Genomic DNA, 22,617 nt, shown 5'->3' on the forward strand with positions numbered 1-22,617 from the left:
GAGTGACGTACAGAAAGGAACGCCGCTCTTTTACATTGAAATTGGTGGGCTGACGTCGCATACCGTACGCTCTTCACCGGACCTTCGTTAAATGTTAGCTATATCTAGAAAAACAGACCCAAAATGTCCCATCTCCTGATTACATCCTGCATTTTAAATGGTACCTCATTGAAAGCGTTGCACATAACATGACTCTACTTGGCGCAATCGGTATGTTCTGTTGTGTAGCATGAATGAGGAGTACTTTGGTTTGGGCTAGCTGCTTCATATTATTTTGATAGAAAAGCGCTAAGACAAAGAAAAAAAACACGCTCTTTGTCTCTATGCCTTTCTTTTCCCTGTGTCTTAGCGCTACCCTTTCGAAATCGGTATAGTGAACAAAAGCTGAGAAAAATAATAAAACTTGCAAACGGAATCTCAGCTTTTTATTTTTGTTTTGAATAGCCTCGAGGTGCTATTCACTAATCAGCCGTTGTTTCGCGTTCGCCTCGGTGGACCAGTCGCTATAGGGTGCTCCGGTGCTGACCCGAATGCCACGGATTCGATTGTGGTCGCGGCGGTCACATCTAGATGGAGGCGTAAAAGTAGATGCCCGTGTGCACGTTAAATAACACCAGATGGTCAAAATTTGTGAAGACCTCCACTACGGCACCCCTCATATTCATCTCGTGGTTTTGTTACGTAAAACCACACATACTGCCACTGCTACTACTACTACTACTGCCCCATTTGGCTTGCGTTCGTCTTCTCATTGTTCTTGCATCGTGCCTTCGCCAACCCTGACAACCCTTAGCTTGTGTTTGGTGCGTCGCCTCCGACCCCATTCTCAGTGGAGGGACGTGGTGTATCGCAGTCACAATACATGATCCTTGCCAGACTTTCCTAAAATACACGCACTGACTGATCCATGCCACAGGAACGGGTAATACACAACAGAGAACGTTGAAACGACACATCGATGGCGTACGTGCACAAGTAGGCTAGGACACGTCATTCGCACGTAACCTTGCTTACGCATGTTGTTCTTGGTGCGTATGCGTCATGTGATTCTCCAGCCACCATACCGAAGAGAACAGGGAAGGAATGAGGCTCGCGATGGCTACACGGGACGAGAGGCAAGAGATTAAAGCTTGCTTCTTCGCATCATGCTTTGGTGGCTCATAGGGAACCAATTTGAAAACTCACTGTGATAGAACGCTTTCCATTGGGCAGGCAAGAACTTCTAGTGTCTAACTGCAACTTATTATGTTGCCTAGAGAGGGATGCTTAAAAAGTAAATTACAAACAAAACAAAGCTGCATGCACATCACATTTTTTATCCTAAAGCGCTGCAGCAGATGGGTTACAATGTCAAAGAAAACACGCCTTCATTGACACAACACACTTTGTTCTCTTTTTATGGCATTTCATTCTGCCATGAAGCTCACACAAAATGAATTAATAGAAAAATTATAATTTATACGACACATTGAATTCTTAATTACCATTGTGCGAAGAGGACTCTATAGGTACATTAATTTTCGAATGCGAGTTTTACCATGAGAAGCTTGACATAGGAGATTTGACCCAGTTTAATTCGACGTGATAATAGTAATTTCCATCCTATTTCATTTTTCATACTGTTACAGCTGTCATTTTTGAGTAATGGCTTAGGACAAACCTTAAAGCCCTGTTCTGTATTTTTTCATGTTTGTCACCTAAAGACATATGACAAGGATCTCCTACGGAACAAGCGTATTCAAGTACGCGGTGAAAGTAAGCTAAATACACCGTTTATTGTAAACATGCCGGCGTCTGTCTCAGGCTTCGCTGTGTAAAGTATAACGTTTGGCAACCTTCGCCACCACTGAATCAACAAGAGCATCTCATGAGTGGCCCTCCATGGTTTTTTATTCATTCTCCAGCTACCCGCGGCTGCCGAGAAAAACCTGCTCTTCCTTTCCCATCATCTCAACACTCAGGTTTGTTGGGGCGGTTCTTCAGTTCCTTCAGCGCACTGGGCAGCCGTCTGTATAGAAGGCGGTCGGCGCGTCCTAGGCCATAAACGTCACTTTTATTTTCTTTCCCCATTCTTAATTCTCTCTCCTCCTTCCCCTGCAGACGCTGAGACGTTGTTTTACTTAGGGCTGCAGAAATAGAGTCTTCGGCACTCCTCTTCCAATTTTCCAATAACAATGTACACTACGCAGAGAATCTAAATATAATTGAACGAAGTACAAGTACACCTATATTTGTTAAACAAACAAGCTACATAGCTTTAATATATTGTGTAATTCACCACCAAATTTGAGAACAAAAACGGCAGAGCAAGTAAGCATGGCATTCCAACTCTTCATCATTATTGATTTACTAACCTTCAAAAAAAATTTACAGCAAAACCAATTGCGGACCTCTTCTTTTCATTCATAAAGCAACGGTATAGAAAATTTTGAAAAAAATTTAAGAGGTTGACCAGCCATGCTTTGTTCGATCTTACGTGGAATCACCCTTTAGCCACGTAAACCCCTGAAGTTACTATGCTAAATATGAATTAAATATAAAAGCATTCCTCCAAAATTAAAAAAAGATGTAAATGGTGACACAAATGCTAAGTCTCTTAAATCAAAATATTTAGGTTGCATACCAATTATGTCACATATATACAGGCTTCAGAGCAACAGGTTATAAAGTAGATACATATTTATATTACACCTCATTAGCCAATGCAGACTTGGCAGCAAAGTTGTACTTTTTCTTCCTCTCCGGGCCAACTTGTTCGCTCTTCACAATAGCTTCCACGGCCTTAAGAGCATCCCGGTACTTGCTTTGCAATTCTTCAAGCTCATCAGTTTTTCCAAGATCGAGGGGTTGAATGTCGGTCTTTCCAGCTGACGAAAGCATCTCCTTGAAGGCCCGCAACTGACCCTGCCGCAGAAATGTCACGGCTGTGCCTGGAACACCAGCACGTGCAGTCCTACCCACCCTGTGCACATATGTCTTGATAAACTTTGGAGGGTCGTAGCATATGACATGGCGCACATTTGCCACGTCAAGACCTCTGGCCAGAACATTAGAGCAGACTAAGATGTCTAGTTTGCCAGACGCAAACTTCCTCAGCACTCGTGCACGATCTGCTATGCTCAGTTTAGCAGAAAATTCTTCAGCACGAACATTACCCATTTCTTTGAGCACCAAGCTAAGCCTGTGGGCATCCTCCTTGGAAGCAGTGAAACAAAGGGTGTCCCGGAAACCGTGGTTTGCCACAAGATCCCATACGGCCAATGGCTTTTTGTTATCGTGAGTGAGGTAGTAGAATTCGCTAAGCCCCTGTGGTGTAGTATACTTTCCAACAAAAGTTTTCTGCCGTTGTTCATCGCCTGGCATGCCGACTGTTGCAGTGGCTGTGAAAAGCTTTGGCTGAAAAAGCATAAGGCTTTGCAGTTTATCAGGATCTTGAGTCAGTGTAGCCGAGTAGAGCAGCTTTTGCACAGGCTCTCGGCAATGCTGAAGACAGCAAACAGTCAATGGATGTGTGCACAGCCGGTTGTGAACAGTGCTTTCACAAGTGCAGTTCTTCTTGGCTGTACCGAAAACGGCCTGTTCTACCTCGGGGATCAATGTTGTCTGCACATCCTCAATAACACGGTCAGCTTCGTCCAGCACGAAGTATTTGAGCAGATGCAGGTTAAAGCCGGGAGTCTTGCGTATATGGTCAAGGAGGCGTCCCGGTGTAGCCACTACAATATCAACTAAACTCGCATAGCCCTTGGTACCTTTGCGAACAAGCAGCCCTTGTTCTTCAGCGAACGTTCTCGTCCCGGTAACCAATTGCACATTCAGCGATGTTGTACCAACATACTGCAAAAATACAGCATGCACTTGTGCTGCAAGCTCCTTCACAGGAAGAACTACAACAGCACGAACAGCACGCACGACACGAGCTTTAAGGTCTTCTATAATGGGTATAACGTATGCAAGAGTCTTCCCACTGCCTGTTGGTGCAGAAACACAAATGTCGCGCGGGGGCAGGTGCGAACGCCGCTGCTCTGATGAAAGAAGCCATGGAACTACCTTCTCCTGCACAGGGAACAGCTTTCGTATGTGGTTTGCAGTCAACATAGACATCATCTCGGCACTTAGGCTGCTGCTGAAGTGTTCTATCTTCATGCTACCAGGCCTCTTGCCTTTCTTCACCGTCGATGGAACCATTTCTGGATTAGATAGCCATTCCGGTAGAACTCGATGCACTGCATCTGGCTTTTTCACTTGCACATCACCTAGAATTGGATAATATTCTCCAAGACTGGTGTCAACAGGCTCCCTCACAGATTTGTCCTCACCATCTGCTGTGCCTTCAACCTTGCTATCATGCAGCTCATCATCTAAGGCAGGCTCATGCTCGTCACTTGCTGTGTGTTTTACTCTGCCGGGTGAATCACCACCTCCTGTGCTTTCAACTTTACTGCTGTGTAACTCGTCATCTAATCCAGGCTCATGATTGCGGCTTTCCGTGCCTTTCGCTCTATGGAGTGGATTATTGCCGACTCCTTCGTCACCAACAGCACTTGAGTTCCCATTGCCTCTGTTACGCCGCACGCGAGGCTGTTGGCTTCTCTTCCTCCGGCTTTTCTTTTTAACTGCTGGCGTTTCTAACTTTGAAACATCCGACAAAAGCTCTGCCGAGGCTGCATTGTCATCCAAGTCCTTCAGCTTGACCTTCTTAGAAGGCGGCACCGTAGTCTCGTCCTGTGCGAGTTTCTTGTAATCAATTTCCCTCTTCTTGTCATCATTCTGCTTATGTTTATGTCTAACGTCCACTGAATCTGTGGGCTGACATTCATCTTGTGCTGAACTGTGTGCTGCTTCTTGTTTTCGCTTGGCTTTCTTTAAGATTTTGCGCAGGCGCTTGTCCGGGTCAATCTTTTGCCCTGGTGCCTCGTTGTCATCGGTGAATCTACAAAACAAAATACACAACTACTTAATGACCACAAAGATGAAAAGTAGACATGCATGCCAAATGGCATTGTGTTACATAAATAACAATAATGAATTGTAAGGGCTTGAGCTTCGAGAGCCTTGAACCTGGAACTAGAACTTCATATCTTACCATAATGAACAAATGATGCAATTTTTTTATCCCCATTTGAAAATTTTTTTCATGTGTTCCTATAGAAAACCTGTTATAGTAGGACATGTACCTTTCAAGTAATCTGTGATAGCTGATTCGTCAACGCAAAACTAAACTAGGATGGTAAGAGTGACCAGTTAATGTTCCCTTACTGGAAACTTAGCCACAGAAATGATGAGACAGCACTGGTGTTATTTTTACTAGATACTATTGCTTTAGCTTGCCAGCTGTGTTTATGCATATTAGACTGTGACACTTGCTAAGGCGTAGTAAATGTTTAATGTGATAGTCATAGTATACCTCTAGACGTTCATTGCGACCATTCCTGTCTGTTAACAGTGGATGAAAGGGACAACGCCACAGCGAGCATGACATAGAAACATGCTGGCATTGCAAGAGCGCACCTGTATCATCCAATTTCATGCATGGTAAATTTACAGGTCACTGTAACTGTAAAAACTTGAGCATTTTCACCCCCCTTTTTTTCTGTTCCTGCTCTTTCTCTGCCCCCCCCCCCCTTGTATGTACAAACTGTGCTCGTATATGCCATGAAATGCTGTATAGGTTTTTCATATATCAGTAACCTATTCTTTAATTTATAACTTAACTTCCTTCTACCGTAAATACAGCATTTTCTTTCTCCTCTCCATGTCAGAGAATGCAATATCACTTTTAGGAGACAAATTCAAGGCCACTTTCCTTTTGTGATATTTTGACAAGTTCATAGAACAAATAATGAGAAAATCTAAAGACCAATGATTTGTTTACCCTGTATAACAACAGGTATTAAATTGCTGGGGTTTTATGAGCAAAAAGCACAATGATCATGGGGTGTGCTACAGCCAGGGGTTCTGGAATAATTCTGCCCAGCTAGAGTTGTTTAACATCCATCTATACCTAAGTACACGAGTGTTTGTGCATTTCACCCCCATCAGAATGTGGCTGCTGTAGCCACGAATTAAACCTGTGTTACTGAGCTTAACAGCCTGACAGCTTACCAGCCAAGCTACCACGGTGGGTGTGCTACACCAATCATTACACATGAAAGAGCATGTGTCGTCACACACTTCGGGTGAGGCCCCGCCGATCCAACGTCGACGTGCGGCAGACTCGCAGGCTTCCACTTTACGCTTTGGCCTGCGACGCCTGAAAGGCCTCGAAGTGGCACATTTCGAATTTATTTGCGGGTTGGTCGACCCGTGCGGGGTTGCACGTGTGGTGATGTGTGGGCCTGACCGACGCACTCATAGAGCAGACACGGAGTTTGATTACACATAGACAAACATTTAATTAAAACAGGGGCAAAGGCAGGAGATTACAAAAATAACAAAGAAGGAAGAACTGATACGCGCGATGGAAAGAACAGCTATGTAACAAAATATGCTAAAAAAAGCACGACAAAAGATACAAACTAAAGACAAATATGCGGAACATTAATAAAATAACAACAAGATGGAAATCAAAGGAGAGAGACACTAGAAATTAATTACAGAATGATCATGGTGGCGCTTTAGAATTTAAACGTGCGACGCAGCGCACACTACAAATATTTAAAAAAAAAAAAGGCTGGTTAAAACAAGTTTACGGTTTAACAAAAAAGTCACAATAAAAAGTTCTATACGGACCAAACCAGCCCTTGGTGCACGTAGGGGAGTTGACGGGTGCCGCTGAAGGTCTCGCCGGCTTGGTAGACGACGAGGGTGCCCGGAATTGCAGCCGTCTCAATACGTTGCGCGGGTCACTCCGTGCTCGCCGCCTACGCGAGACTCGCGACACCGACGACCGCACTTGTTGCTGTCTGTACGTCAACTGCTCTTCCGATGCAGTTCAAACCTCTTCAGGGGCGTCCACGTGCTCCCATCTCATCTGGGAGTAATTTTCCTAGTTGAGACCGCCGGTTCCCCTTCCGGTCAGGGGCAGGGAAGACGAGCCGGCGCCACGCTGGGTCATTATAGTCGCCGGATGTCGCCTCCCAACACAAAAACGCCCTTCCTTGGAAGATGGGGCCCGCGGATGCTCCGAAAATTGGAGTCGTTTGTGACATAGCCCCCTTCTTAAGAATATTACTGCGTAATATTCAAGAAAATCGCAAACGCACAATGTTCGGAAGCTTTCAGTGTTCCGGTCGTCCACCAACGCGTTTCTTTTTTTCGCGCACCATTTCGCTGACGTGGACGACACCGCAGAGAACACCCGACACACCACACTTTCACGGTCACTATACAATGAAAGTCAGAACTCGCGCACGTCATGGCACCACACATGAAAAGACAATGACAAAAATACTCCACACTTCAGGAGTAAGACAGGTAAGCATTCCTTGATGCCACATATAAAAAAAAACTACACGCTTTAAGCGGTATTGAGAAATCACTTACACGCAGCTTCCGACAAGGATGGATGAAAAATTATTCGGCATGATCGCCTGCGCACAGTTTCTGAACTTACTGTCCACTAAAGCGCTCTATTTTAAAATAATAATAAAAAGGAAATCCTTGAATAACACAACGCCATGTTTGTGCACTCCTGCGTACCGTGATTTACTTCAATTGTACGACCAAGCAGTACCTTAAATTAAAAGCCGAACTAATAAAATAACAAAATCCCTAAAACAAGGCTTCCCTAACAGAACGGGTAATAGGTTGAAACAACAGAACACCGTCTACAAACACACAGTCGACAAAAACAAACCAAAAGATTAACTAAGCTTTTAGTCCTCCCATTCATGGAATGCTCCTAAATCTAAAAACATAGATGAACATTGTTTCAAACAACAAGTCATTTGCCTTTAAGGTTACCTTTGAGTTCCTATGTGCGTAACCTTTATCCGTGCTCGAGGTGGTCGCACTCTTGGGGGAGCCGTTCGAAACAACCCGGGCAGACAAAAGAGCGTATGGCCGCTACACGGACGCCTGTTTCCCGTTAGTCTGCACCCCGGAGGCAGGCCTTCATCGACGCCTCGTTCTACGAAAACGGATCCCCGAGCCACGTCGTGTCGCTTGGCCGAAAGGCACTGGTTCGCCATGCACCCCGCGCTTCGAGCAGGACAATGGAGCGAAGCAGGTCGGCTCTTCCGAGCTCTACGAACAAATGCCTGCCTCGCCCCTCTATCTGTCGGGCGGTTTGAAGCATAGGGACCCACTCGACTGGCGAATGCCACAACACGCAAACGAAGCTTTCGTTGCGTTGATTGCCGTTTGGCAATTCGTGATTTTCCCGGTTGCTTTGCAGCCTTCGTTTTCCTTCTGTTTGTGCGGCGTCTTTTTCTTTTTGCACGTTGCCCAGTGCTCACTTTTGAAAAGTCCGCTTGCAACATTTGCAGAGCAGAACTTCTTTCGCTTGTCTCTTCGGCTATGATGCCTATACAGTCGGGATTTTCCGTTAACTTGTGAACACCCTGACTTGCGGGAAGCTTGACTGACGGCTGAGCAATGCAAGCATCTTCCTCGGGGCTGCGCCGCTCGCACCTGGAAGAACTACTTGCCCCAACATTGCCCAGCTCGCAGTGCGCGTCAGCACCCAACTGTGCCCCGCTCTCTGTACAGGGGTCCTCACCTACCGGGCCGGAGGTACTGCGAACTTCACAATTAGCTGCTATGGCGACGCACAAACAGGGTGGCTGTGCCAAGTCCATTACAGATGGCATTTCTGCATTAACAAGACTCTCCAGGCACAGCGCCTCGTCGCCATCACTGAGGCCTTCAGTGGCCTTTGTGGCCACAACGGGACTTTCAGCAGCTAACATTTTAGGTTCACTCGTGAACCCGATGTTCTCCCCAACAATACTATTACCTTGGCCGGCTCTCAGTGGTCTGGCACCTACGGGCTCTTTGCCCCTTTTGTGCCTTGCATCCCAGGTCTCAAACATGCGCCGTCTATCTTCCATTTTCTGGCGCAGTAGCTGAACATGATCCTGGTAAGACTGCTTGTTCGGGACGCAGTCGGTCACGCTACTGGGCGTTCTAGCGGCTAAGCTCAGACCCGACTGCGTGGCACACAGTCCCAAGCGCTCTTTTTCTCTCTGAATTCTAAGCCTTGAATTTTCTCGCTCCTGTTCCATCAAAAATTCCAGATGTTGCCTGTACCTAATGCGTTCGGCATAGCGCTCCTCTTTAAGTCTATTTCGTTCTTTTTCGACGAAATTATATAACTCCTTGCCTAGAAAGCCAAAGGCTTTGCCCTGTTCAATTAGCTTATCAAACTCCGTGTTGTCCATTGCTATAAACAGTTGACAACCACCAAAGCAATAACAGAACGGCTACATACTGAACGCTCAGAGTTACGTCAGTCTCCCAGACATCACCACGCGGTCGGCCAGTCCTGTCGCGGACGCCAGATAATGTCACACACTTCGGGTGAGGCCCCGCCGATTTAACGTCGACGTGCGGCAGACTCGCAGGCTTCCACTTTACGCTTTGGCCTGCGACGCCTGAAAGGCCTCGAAGTGGCACATTTCGAATTTATTTGCGGGTTGGTCGACCCGTGCGGGGTTGCACGTGTGGTGATGTGTGGGCCTGACCGACGCACTCATAGAGCAGACACGGAGTTTGATTACACATAGACAAACATTTAATTAAAACAGGGGCAAAGGCAGGAGATTACAAAAATAACAAAGAAGGAAGAACTGATACGCGCGATGGAAAGAACAGCTATGTAACAAAATATGCTAAAAAAAGCACGACAAAAGATACAAACTAAAGACAAATATGCGGAACATTAATAAAATAACAACAAGATGGAAATCAAAGGAGAGAGACACTAGAAATTAATTACAGAATGATCATGGTGGCGCTTTAGAATTTAAACGTGCGACGCAGCGCACACTACAAATATTTAAAAAAAAAAAAGGCTGGTTAAAACAAGTTTACGGTTTAACAAAAAAGTCACAATAAAAAGTTCTATACGGACCAAACCAGCCCTTGGTGCACGTAGGGGAGTTGACGGGTGCCGCTGAAGGTCTCGCCGGCTTGGTAGACGACGAGGGTGCCCGGAATTGCAGCCGTCTCAATACGTTGCGCGGGTCACTCCGTGCTCGCCGCCTACGCGAGACTCGCGACACCGACGACCGCACTTGTTGCTGTCTGTACGTCAACTGCTCTTCCGATGCAGTTCAAACCTCTTCAGGGGCGTCCACGTGCTCCCATCTCATCTGGGAGTAATTTTCCTAGTTGAGACCGCCGGTTCCCCTTCCGGTCAGGGGCAGGGAAGACGAGCCGGCGCCACGCTGGGTCATTATAGTCGCCGGATGTCGCCTCCCAACACAAAAACGCCCTTCCTTGGAAGATGGGGCCCGCGGATGCTCCGAAAATTGGAGTCGTTTGTGACAGTCGTACACCATGTTAGAATGGAAGCTTGGACCATACTTGAGCTTTAACAACCTGTATTTTTATGGGTGCCTTTCCATAAAAGTGTTCCCACAATGCCTGCCAGCAACCTCTTCCCACAAGGTCCATCCATCCTTGCTTTCACATGCAGTTTGTCATGCCTCTAAGAGCAAAGGGCAGATAGTATTTTGAAGAAAAAGAATTTTTTTTTTGTTTCCTGTGATTTCAAACACTCTGTTTCGCTGAACAAAACTCAGCTATTCTCTTTTAGGTCCGTAAGATCATGCGACTAAAAAATATTTTCGACAATTAAATGCAGGCTGGTACATTTCTGTGTGCCAGCCCGTAACATCACCACCCTACATTTATGCAGCATTTTGCCAGGGTATCTAATAGTGCTTAGAAAAAAGGCTGTATCAAATATTTATATCTTTAGCAAGACTGAATGAAAATAACAGGCATAACAATAAGAGGTTCGAAGACTCTAGACTGGATTAGAGGACATACAGGAGTAGCCAATATTCTAGTAGACATTTAATCAGAAAATAAGACTTGGGTGCATCACGTAATACTTAGGACAGACAACTCACTGGTGGTCAATTTAGAGCAATGCAGATAATACGAAGGGATGGCAAATACAACTGAGGATGGCAGGGAGCTAGATGGAATGATGAAATCCAGAAGTATGTAGGAAGAATGAGGAGTCAGCTTGTGTAAGACAGGGTGAATTGGAGATCATTGGGAGGGGCTTTTATCTTGCAGTGGATGCTAACACCAAAAGGACCTTATCAGGACAAAGTAAACCAATGACACTGAACGGGCACGCATGCAGACCTGGGGCAGGTCTGCATCAGTGCCTTGTGTTCAGTGCCTACAATCTGAAATCTGGTTAGACAACCAAATCAACGGTTTTTTAGAAGCGATTTTTCTGAAGCAGTGTTGACTTAGGTAACTAATACTGGTGTAACACGAGTATTTTTAATTGCAATCAGTGCCAATCCAAATTAACCACGATCCGGATTAAATGCAGCTATGCGGTCACCTTTAATTTGGATCAGGCCCAATCGGGATCAAGACTATCGCGATTCATGGGTCGCAATTTGGCTGAGAGATCGCGATTTCATGTCGTCTGCACCCCCTGGCCGAGCATGTTGAAAGCAAAAGAAATAAGAAAATCAAGCATAGTTAGGTAAAAACAAATTTTAAAAGCTACATATTTATTTATAAAAGAAACATTAAACTGTTTGAATTGGAAAAATAATTGTGAATATGCATATTATAGGATTCGTATTGACAGCATGTAGTTATGGGAGAAGCGGACAATAAGCAGACGACAAGTTCAGCTCTCGCACCGTCGCAGCAGTTGGAGCACCTCGAAGCAAATTGAAAATGCGTGTCGCCAGCTTTTCGAATACATCACAGCGTACGCGCACTTCGTGGTCAAATGAAGAGACCTTTACAGTAATTGACCGCTGGCAGGACCAACTGGGAGACTTGAGGCGCCAAAAGTGAAACTGTAGCGCGTACAATGAGGTCGCCGTTTCGCTGCGACTGGACAACTATGAGCAGGTGCCATCAAAAATAAAAGTGAAGATTAAGATTCTCGCACAGCAATACAGGTAAGCGCAAAGAAAACTCTGCCGAACGACGGACTTAGGAAATTACTTTTGTAGTGGCACGCAAAGTTCTTGACATTCGAGACGTTCTTGCTTGAATCAAATATTGCTAATAAATTGCTTTGTTGATATATCATATGCAGAGTTTTGTCAACGACATGTATGGATGAACTGATGGATGGATGTGGCTGTACCCTTTAGATCGGGCGGCGGCTAACGGCACCTAGCCGTTTTCCTTAGTGAACTAACTACTAGTTTTATCTTTTTTTTCCCCTTTAAATAGTGAAGTTGAGGACTGGTACTTTGCAGTGAAGGGTTTAATTTTCACTCATGCCTTGACTTTAGCCACCAATCAGATAACCTTCTTCTAGTTAATTCTACCCTTTGCCCTCTCAGTCCCTAAACACCAGTGCTTTGAAAAACTCTGTGCCATCATCCTGAACTATAGGGTGAAGCCCTTAACAGAACATTATCAAGTGTTTGGCAGTTTCCTCATCCTCTCCACATGCACTGCATACTGTGTGTACCCCTTCGTATTTGGCCCGATATGTCTTGGTTCGCAATACCCCTGTCCTGTCCTCAAACAGTAGAGAACTACCCCGAGTATTATCATAGACCCTTTCCTTGGCAATTTCCTGCTTAAAAGTTCGATAGATCTCTAGTGCAGACTTCTTAATCATGCCGATTCTCCACATTTCGGTTTCAGCTTCCTTCACCTTCTTCTTAACCGATAATTCTTTTTGGTTTGGCCCCCTGCTGTTTTCCAAGTATTTACCAGTCAATTTTCTGGTTCGCTTCCGCCATTTTGTATCGACATTCTTTATGTACAAGTAGCTGAATACCTTCCTATCCCAACGCTCCTCCCCCATTTCTCTCAATTGCTTCTCAAATTTTATCTGGCTGCTAGCTTCCCTGCCCTCAAATTATGTCCTTCCCATATCACCTTGTACTTCCCAATTTGGTGTATTCCCGTGAGCTCCTAAAGCAAGCCTACCAATTCCAAGTTGCTTAATTTCTAATCTTACTTGAACTTCTGATCTCATGCAGAAGACCGCATTGCCGAACGTCAGACCAGGAACCATGACCCCTTTCCATATTCCTCTCTCAACATCGTACCTATTGTAATTCCAAAGTGCCCTGTTTTTGATTACCGCTGAATTCATGTTACTTTTAGTCGACACGTATATTTTGTGTTCCCTTAGGTACTCGGTTCCATTGCTTATCCATACGCCCAGATATTTGTATTTATATGTTATCTCCAACGTGACATCCTGTATCCTAAGCTCACAACCTTCATTATCATTAAAAATTGTGACTGCTGATTTTTCCTTACTGAATCTGAAATCTAACCAATCTCCCACATTATTGCAGATGTCCATCAATTTCTGCAAATTATCCTTGTTGTCGGCCATTAGCACTATATCATCTGCGTACATCAATGCTGGTAGTGCCTGATCAATGAGTTTTTCTTGTTTGACGAAAGAAAGGTTGAAGCAAAGTCCACTTCCCTCTAATTTGGCCTCTAAACCTAGTGGGGTCTCGGCGAGGCGAACAAGCGCCTCGCCACGCCACGCCCTTGGAGTGAACGGACACAGCCGACGCGGTCGGTACGCCGCACACAACATACATACATTTATTAACTAATTTATTCGGCGGACGATATCGTCCGCCGAATGATACACCGATATTAATTAACACGCTACCATACAAACAACATAACGCAGTGACACACTAAACACACAATAACATGATAAACACACACTAACACACCCGACACACTAACACATACCCAAGGCGGAATCGCCAACGCCTGACCTTCCACGTGGGACCCCGGCGCGAAGCCCGCGGTGCCGAGCACCGGGGACCCACGCCACAGACAACCGTCTGCGGCAGCCGCCACGCGCAAAAGAGGCTCGCTCAACGCTCGCCCACCGCCAAGGCCTGCTTTCCGCCAGGGGCCACCGCCGGCGCTACCACTCTACCAACAGTGGTACTCAAAGCGAACACAACGCCATCTATCACCCGGCGGTGGTCACCACCGAAACAAAGCCTTGGGGCGAGACACGTGCGCCACGCGGCGCAGACAACTTTACAGGGGGGGTGTCAGCACCCCCACAACTTTGTAGTTACCTCGTCAATTACAAGGACGACAGTGGACACCCCTGCTTAAACCCCCGTTTCACCTCAGTGGGCTTGGATACCTGTTTTTTTTTTTTCACTTTATAACTACCTTGTTACTTTTATAGATTTCCTTTAAAAGATTAGTGACTCCATCTTCCACACCTAGTGTGTCCAGTATTCCCCACAATTCCTCTTGAACCACGCTATCGTACGCTCCCTTGATATCCAAGAATGCTAGCCACAGGGGCCTGTGTTCTTTTTCTGCTATTTCGATGCACTGCGTCAGTGAGAACAGATTGTCTTCCAACCTCCTACGTTTCCGAAGCCCATTCTGCAGTTTCCCCAGCACCCCCTCATCCTCTATCCATGCCTGCAGTCTTTCCTTTATAATCTGCATCGCCAGCTTGTAGACCACTGATGTCACTGTTATAGGACGGCAGTTGTTTACGTCAGCTTTGTCCCCCTTTCCTTTATAGATCAGGCTCATCCTGCTAAGTTTCCATCCATCAGGGACTTCACCATCGATTATTGTTCTGCTCATTGCCTCTCTCAGTCTGTTTAGACTTCGGACCCAATGTCTTTATCAGCATAATTGGAATGCCATCTGGGCCTGTCGATGTACTACTTGGAACCCTCTTCTCAGCCCTTTCCCACTCTCGTTGTGAAATTGGAGACATTGCACCACTTGATTCATTCTTGTCTATTGTGGTGCATCAAGCACTTCTTTGTTGAAATTTTTCTGTCACCCTATTTCTGGTATATTCAATAGCTCCGTCCCCTTCTAGCCTAGCACCTTGAGCTGTAGTTATAAACCTCTGTTGCAGGCTTGTTTCATTTCTTAGGGAGTTTAGATGGTTCCAAAATTTCATGGCTGCCTTTCTGTCCTTTTTATGTACTTCTGCCAGCCACTGAGCACCCTTTCTTCTGATCTTTTCATTAATCAGAAGGGATGCATCCCTTCTACAGCTTAGAAAGATTTCTCTTTTTTTTTTAACATCATCTGTCGGCTCACCCCGCTGCTTAGCATGTCTGTGTTCCCTAGAGGCTTCCCGACGTTTTGCTATGGCTCTCTTAACTTCCTCATCCCACCAACTCTTGGGCTTGTGTCTTTTTTTCCAGGGTGACTTGTCACCTGCCTTGGCAAGCTCTAGCCCAAACAGTCGAATTAGATTTGTTGGATATCAAGAGAGCGTACGATAGCGTGGTTCAAGAGGATTTGTGAGGAATACTGGACACACTAGGTGTGGAAGATGGAGTCGCTAATTTTTTAAGGGAAATCTATAAAAGTAACAAGGTAGTTATAAAGATGTTTTACGGCACAAAAGTGACACCTGGTGCATTTCATCTGATCCAAGCTTGAACCGGATTAGCTTGTGCAGTGTAGCAGCGGCCATAAAGTTAATCGCGGTCAAGAAAACCGATCTGGATCACCCTGATCGCGAACAAAAGTGCCCGTGTGACACCGATATAAGCCCAGCAGTGCAACACATCTACGACAAACACACTATTTAACACTCCCAAAATTAGAAGCATGCCTGGTTACAGAAATGGTAACAGTTACTGTCAATGGATACAGATGACTTAACACTAATTTTTAATGTGCTTCGGTTGAAAGCCTTAGAAAACACTACAATAAGTTCGGATGCTTGAGACAGTCAAAGTTTGCCTGCATAATATTAAGGGTGGCAGCATAGTCCTATGCAATGCCACAGAAGAATTTTAAATCGCACCATGACGCTAGTTATTACAGGTGTTGCACATTGACCAGCATTGAAACTGAACATTACGGTACCCAGCAAGCAGTCATAAATGAGGTCCGAAGGGCATGACGACCCCGTAAGAAGGTGAGCAGTGCTGTTTACTTTCACGCTTGTGCTTAATGGTCGAGTTCATATATTTGGTTTCTTTGAATGTAGCCGTGTAATAAAGCAGTTTGTCCCTTTCAAAGCAACTTCCTTCAAACCTTTTCTTTTTTTTTTCATTTATCTTTGTATCCAAGTGACCACCAAAGCTGCTACTGTTTAGAAAGGGAAATCGTATTCAACGAGCAGTTCGGGAAACGCTTGCAGCCTAAAGACTGCATACAAGCCAATAATAGTTTGCAAGGTATAACAGGACCATATTAGTTAAATATACCACAGTAAAAAAAAAAGTTCCGAATACATCATTAGAACTTTGCTAACGCCTGGAGATATAAGGGTCCACATGTGGCCTGATATACTAGGAAAAGTTCAATTAAACATTTCTAAGCTTGTTATTAACATCTGTAATGCTACTGCTTCAGTACGGACAAGTTTGTTGTCCTATGCGACAGAGCTTTCAAACAAAAAATCGCACGTGCTCGGTCAAGACAATTCGTTTTCGATGAAAAGCCAACACCATTACCAGCCAGGACAACTCACCTGCTTACAACGTATAGTTCCTCCATGTTGCAAGTAGGAAGGTTGACTTGTTTACCAGCAGAAAGTTTTGTAGACACTCGCGCTACATAACGCGCACCGACTGCACACAGATTGCGCAAGTTGTGCTTCAACGCATGCACATGCGGCGAAGATGGTGGGAACGGCTGTTTAATCCGGCTCTCAAGCCAGTCCTATCCACAAGTCCAAAATTGAACAGTGATGATGATAACAAATAAATTGCCTAGCCTCCGTGATTGCAATTGAGTATCAGAGGCCACAATGTTAAATGAAACGTTACGACCGGTTTCTGAAAAAAATTAAATAGGAAAGATCTTGAGTTTTGTCGCGTTTAGATTTCTACGTGAACGCATTCGGTAGGAGTTAATTGTGCTTGTAAACAACGTTGTAAACTAACATGCAAGCTGAGCCCAGTCCGCAACAAAAACATTTGAAGTCCTTAAAAGCAAACTTGTAAATGTCAAATAAGTGCGCTTTATTTAATTGAAAATTTAGTATTTAAGGTTTGGAATGTGATATCACTAATTTACAACTAAAGTAAGCGTTGTTTAGAACATCGTACACCCAATCGCAACCTAGCCAAGACGAGCTGGCACGTTAAAATAATGCGTTTGTTATTACGACGTCTGTTGTGCAACGTGCGGATGGGTGTTTTAATACCGGCACGTTCGCTGTGTTCTTTTGAATACAACGTAAGTAGCGTTCATCGGCGTTCCAATCTAACGTGAGCCGTCAGTTTATTTTCGTCGCGATGACGCTCTTCAGGCCAGCATGGCGACTTTCACTGCAACGTCTCGGCCGCAGCGCCTCAAATCGAAACGTCGGTGAACCGAAAACCGTACCTGCCGCACCACGAACCAGGATACCGGCAAGACCATTGAGCAGCGATTCCGACGCTTCGCCTGCGTTCACGAGCAACCCGTTCTACAACAAGTACGCCGACAAGATTCGAGAACTGGAGCGTCGAGATCCCGACGCGCTCAAAAGACGTCATCGCCAGCCGGAGGAGACGGCGTCGACGACGCCTCGAAAGACTGCGACGACGAACGAGTCGGGGTCCGAGCACAGCGGTGTGGTGAACGCAACTAGCAGGGACGTGAAGTCGTTGCATCCAGAACCGAGCTACGTGAGGCCTTCGAAGTTCGACGCAGAGGCGATACGGGAGCTTCGCTTCCGTTGCAACTCCGTCTCTGAGATCACCGAGGCCTGGAAACAACTGCATTCCGGCCGAGACGCGGTCTGCGCGGTGATCCCTAGTTCCACCTACGAGACGATACGGGAACGGGTTAGGGACTATCCCGTGTTCCTCTACCCTCTTCCCAGGAAAGCCGGAGGCTACGAGTTCGTACTGTCCCAGTTTTTAGGCGATCAGTGTCACATGACTCCTTTGGCTAGTTACCAAAGGCATGGCAGCGAAGCACCGGCTTGCCTTGCCTTCCACTACTGGACTCAGCTCGCCTCGAAGGATGACTTGTCGGTTGTTCTGATGAGCGGAGAGTACGACGCCAAGGTTATCGGTCCCACGGAAGCGCAGTGTTTGGTCAATCAGCTCCAGCTCTACTACGGTGGGAACGAGCTGAAGAAGAAGCTTCTCCTGTGGAACTTCAACCGCGAGTCGCGCTCTTTCAACCATGAGGCCCTTATCAGAGAGTTCGAGTCGTCGTTGACGCAGGAACAGGAAGGTTCTTCGGTGAGGCAGCGTTGAAAGGACTTCTGCAGAACTTTCGTAGAGACAATTGAACGTGTAGATTTCGTGATTATAGTGTGCGCCTTCGTGAAGTCTGCGCACATTTCTGTGGCGAGCGAACCACCGCAACAACATTTGCAAACGCAAGCGTGTGCAGGGTTCCCCGTAGGAGGGGGGGGGGGGGGGCTTATTGCAATTGCAGCGCGCCCATCCCTATTGTGTCAATGTAGAGGGCCGTCCCCCCCCCCCTCCCCACCCATGCATCCTTCGCGGGCACGTCTTTGATTCAAGATTGCATCAACGCGTGACCGAAAGACAGTGCCACATTCATATTTGTGTGCCATAAGTGTTACACTTATGGGCCACCATAACCGTCTTTGGCATCCATCGAATTGTGAGTAAAAGTTGAATGAAATGACTAATTCACACAAACCGCATGATTTATTTCTTGTGAGGCATGTATGTGAGCTTGCCTCTGCTGCTGTAGTAGCAGTGGAATGTGCAGGAAGCGTAGTCAGGCACTTGCCTAAACCCGGTGGTATCTATTACATTTGTATGCACAGGGCGTCACCAAAACAAACAATGTGCGTGTTTGTCACTTGAGGTACAGTTTGCGCTATTTTTTTGTAAAGCTCTGGTCACCCCCGTAGTTCACAAGTGTGATGAGAGATAGCCACAGCCTGCAACGTACAATGTTCAAACAGCTAGCAATAATGGCATGGTTCTGAAAGCGAATTCAGGCTAGGAAGTTTTTGCAATGTGTCGTAGTTTTCATGAAACCGTCACAAAATGTTGTCTTGAATCGGTGGCAAGCAAAGCCCAAGCGTAGATTCGGTATATTTGGCAGCTCTCTGTTGTCATTTTAACCGATGGATATGAGCTTGCAGGTGCTGCTTGTGAGCTGAAAAAATTACAAGCAATGTTGCAACTCTCCAATCGAGAATTCTTAAAGGAGGAACATAGGCGGCCATGAATCGCACACTCGCTCTGGCAGTGCCCAATGTTAAGGTGGGGCAAAGTTCAGCATAGGACTGGGAGAGAGTTCTTGAAAGCTGCGAGCTCTCAGTCCAGTTGTCGGCAGTCGAGGAGGCCTGCAAACGGGCGGAGGGCCACGGTCTTCTAGTACCGTTGGCGCGGCCAAAAACTGCGGCAGACCCACGGGTGTCGGCAGGGGAGTGCAAAAGGGGCACTTGCCCCCTTCAAGCTTCTCCAGCACTTTCCCTCACCCAAGCCACACTAGTGCTCTCCTGCTCACCCAGCCGTGGTGCAACACCGGCTTGCACCCCCCCGAGAGGAAATCCTGCTGCCGAGCATGGCAGACACCCCTTCTGGAGTGTCTGATTGGGCTTCTCCTAGACAAATAGTTAGTTTCACCTCATGCGTAATTGCATACATTTATGTGTGCATTTTAAATCATCAGAGTAATCCTAAGTAAGCGACTCAAGCTGTTAAAATTCTTGTGCTCCTTAAGTCTGGCGAGGGTGAAGCAACCCTGGCTTTCAAAAAAAAAATTCTACATTTTTAATGTTATGTACACATGTGAACACTTGCACAGACATACACAAAGGGGATTTGGGAAGCTGTCTGTGGCCCTGGATTTCTCTTCTGTCCTATGCGGTGAGCGCCCTTCAAAAGTTTTTCAGCGTTTGTATCGCAGTTAGTAATACGGCCGATAGGTACGAGGGTTTCTTATAAGACCCGTATTCACAAACCAACCTTGGCCTCACCTCACGTCTTCCTCAAGTTTTTGTACTCTCTACATGCGTTACAAGGGGACAAAAATGGTGCCAGGGTAAACGGTGACAAGATCATTTCGAGAACACCGGCCTACTTTTTTCATCAAGTGCAATAAAGGTTTAAAACCGAGAAGGAAAACGCATAATAAGCATGGGGTTAGTTTGTGAATACGGGCCTTAGTGGCACACTCGTGTCTCTTGGTAGTATTGCAGTTAATTTTTTTCAGAGCTATGCAACAGTTATCTTGTTTCAGGAAATACCATACCACACTTGTGTGAAAGACGGTAAGGTAAGCAATGGCACATATCAAAAGCAGTCACTTAAACGGTCTATTGTTTTCAAAAAGAAGAAAGGTAATACTCAACTGCAATTGTGGACTGCAGGGTACTTGCTGATCTTGGCCCTGCTCAAATGCCCCAAGAAAAAATAAAGCGCATCTTCCTTTTACTTCCCGAAAAACCTTCTCCAGTCTTCCCGAAGGACATTGAAGCATTCAAAGCAAAGGAACGCAAGGATGCTCTTGAGGAAACATTCTCAAGCATTCTGGACCATTAAGACTAGGCATAGCTCAGGCGCCTGTTCCTGCGTTGAGCAACGTCGCCGTCGGTGTAACCAATAGACACGAAAAAATGAAAATGAGGAAAGAATACTCAAGATTGAATGGTATTTGAACCTGGTCCCTTCGTGTGGCATTCCATCACAGAGCCACACTGGTTCTTGAAGCGCGATCATTTGCAAAAAGACTGTATAGGGGCGCTATTTCGAGCAAGAAAGCGCATTGACCTATGTATGGTAACCTATAGCATGGCAGAATAAAATAACAACCAGTCGCCACACAATGCTGAATGCACGAGTGGGTGGTTTTATGTTTTCCACCCACTGCAAAGTGCTCTGCCATAATTCTTCGTGGTCGTCGGCCACATGCGTCATCAAGGAAGCGCACATAATACCTTACAGATGTGTAGCGAGTACCCAACTTATATGCAGAAAAATGAATAATGGCGTAGTGTAACTTCCGAGTACACCTGATCTTGACCTAACACGAAGCTGTGCTCAGAATTTGCATTAGTGTAATTGTCAGTGAGCGTTTTTTTGTAACCAACCTCTTTTCCCACCTGAATTCGTACATAGAGAGAAGAAATTGCCTGCCCATTAGCAGCATGAAGGTGTAAAGGAAATCTGTACAGATAGTATGTCGCAAAGAAAGCTTTCACTGCAATTGTGAATAAAGACTGTCACAGAACCACATTGATCTCAGAGGAAATTCATTGCGAGCCCACTAAGCGGCCCTGGCTTTTTCCTCAACCGAGTTGTCAATTATTACTGACTGTCAGTATATATAGGCATGCCATAGTGGCCGAATACTTAAGAACATGCTTGGAACCAACCAAATGCTGCCAATGATATCAAAGAAGCCTTCCGAGCTAAGGACACCTCTGCTCGGCTATCTTCTCAAATAAAAACATTTATTTTTTCTCTCTCAACTTGTTGAAAAGCTTGTCCTGGTTAAACATTTGAACTCTGCACCAAGGCATGCCTCTTTCATGCATAAATAGTCGTGCACTGTCTACAGAAAGAAAAAATTCACATAGCATAATTTCGAGGTACTCAATAATATGTAGCAATGGGTTGTTTTGACCGAGTTTCAGTCATTAATTGTAAACAGCACATAAATAAATATTGAAAAGAGTACCGACACAAAAACTTTGGCTTCGAGTTTTTTACCTGCAATGTGTTGCTAGAGGCCTGTTAGTCGTGACACAGCTAATCGTTAGCTGGAACAAGCAACAGATAATGAATTACGAGCCCCTGATTATCGGCCAGTTACTGTTTGAGAACCCTGAGACTACTAGCCGCCGGTGGTGGTATTTTTATTTCTCCCAGAAAAAAAAATGAAAAAAAATGGAGGAGACCAGTACAGACTGGTTGCGCTACTTCAGGGGAGTACCGCAGCCTCCACCGTGCACTGGATGAGCCGGCGTTGGTCTTCTGGCTCGGAGGCACGCAAGAGGGACTGCCACGACTCTGGGGTGTTTGTGTTGTAATGCGTGCACGTCCACACCATCTGTATGAGTGTTGCCGGATATGAGCAATGCTTGCACCTTAGCGCTATCTGTTCCAGGAAAATTGTACCGTATAGGATGGGGTGTGGGAAGCTGCCGGTCTGTAGTTTGCACCATCAGACGGCCTCGTGTCTTGTTAAAATCGTGGTGTGCAGCAGGGTATACGCATCTTCCGAACTGGTAGTAGTGTAGGATGTCTGTATATGTGGGCAGTAGTGTGTCGCGCGACGTATTTGTGTCAGGGGAAGCGGCACAGTGAACCCTACACTGGGCTCGGCAGCTAAGATCTAGGGCGAGTGTGTGCACCTGTGCGTTTCCGCTCAGCGACTCATGGGCCGTAGCCTAAAGGAATAAGCGGGATGTAGAAGAAGGGGGAGCAGAGAGTAGAATGTGCAATGCCTGGTGGCAGATGCGGCCGGCATCATAGTTGCGGATTGCTTATTGGGTGCAATCGCCGCCACCTAGCGTGTGCAGTTCTCAACCACATCAGCACACAGAACTTTTAACACTTCTATAAAATTTTAACACTTCTATAAAAAATT

General features: G+C 45.8%; 2 protein-coding genes across 2 annotated transcripts; one reads left to right on the plus strand and one right to left on the minus strand.

Annotated features, from left to right (window-relative positions):
* Positions 1–2,486: 2,486 nt before the first annotated feature.
* LOC119179578 (putative ATP-dependent RNA helicase Dbp73D) lies at positions 2,487–16,729 on the minus strand. The gene is made up of 2 exons (XM_037430689.2): positions 16,571–16,729; positions 2,487–4,933 (listed from the first exon to the last, which is right to left on the minus strand). The coding sequence occupies exons 1-2, from the start codon at positions 16,594–16,596 to the stop codon at positions 2,686–2,688; spliced, it is 2,274 nt and encodes a 757-aa protein (XP_037286586.2). The 5' UTR covers positions 16,597–16,729; the 3' UTR covers positions 2,487–2,685.
* A 461-nt stretch (positions 16,730–17,190) lies between these two features.
* LOC142791896 (ATP synthase mitochondrial F1 complex assembly factor 1-like) lies at positions 17,191–18,709 on the plus strand. Its single transcript, XM_075885568.1, has one exon. It carries the CDS (start codon positions 17,340–17,342, stop codon positions 18,291–18,293), a length of 954 nt encoding a protein of 317 aa, XP_075741683.1. The 5' UTR covers positions 17,191–17,339; the 3' UTR covers positions 18,294–18,709.
* Positions 18,710–22,617: the final 3,908 nt, after the last annotated feature.

The sequence above is a fragment of the Rhipicephalus microplus genome, unplaced genomic scaffold, assembly GCF_043290135.1.
Source record: "Rhipicephalus microplus isolate Deutch F79 unplaced genomic scaffold, USDA_Rmic scaffold_198, whole genome shotgun sequence".
Lineage (NCBI taxonomy): Eukaryota > Metazoa > Arthropoda > Arachnida > Ixodida > Ixodidae > Rhipicephalus > Rhipicephalus microplus.

Coding starts and splice junctions, on each gene's coding strand:
- LOC119179578 (XM_037430689.2), bottom strand. CDS start 16,596: ATGGAGGAACTATACGTTGTAAGCAG. Junction 4,934..16,570: donor GAACTATACGTTGTAAGCAG/GTGAGTTGTCCT, acceptor TTTGTTTTGTAG/ATTCACCGATGACAACGAGG.
- LOC142791896 (XM_075885568.1), top strand. CDS start 17,340: ATGACGCTCTTCAGGCCAGCATGGCGACTTTCACTGCAACGTCTCGGC.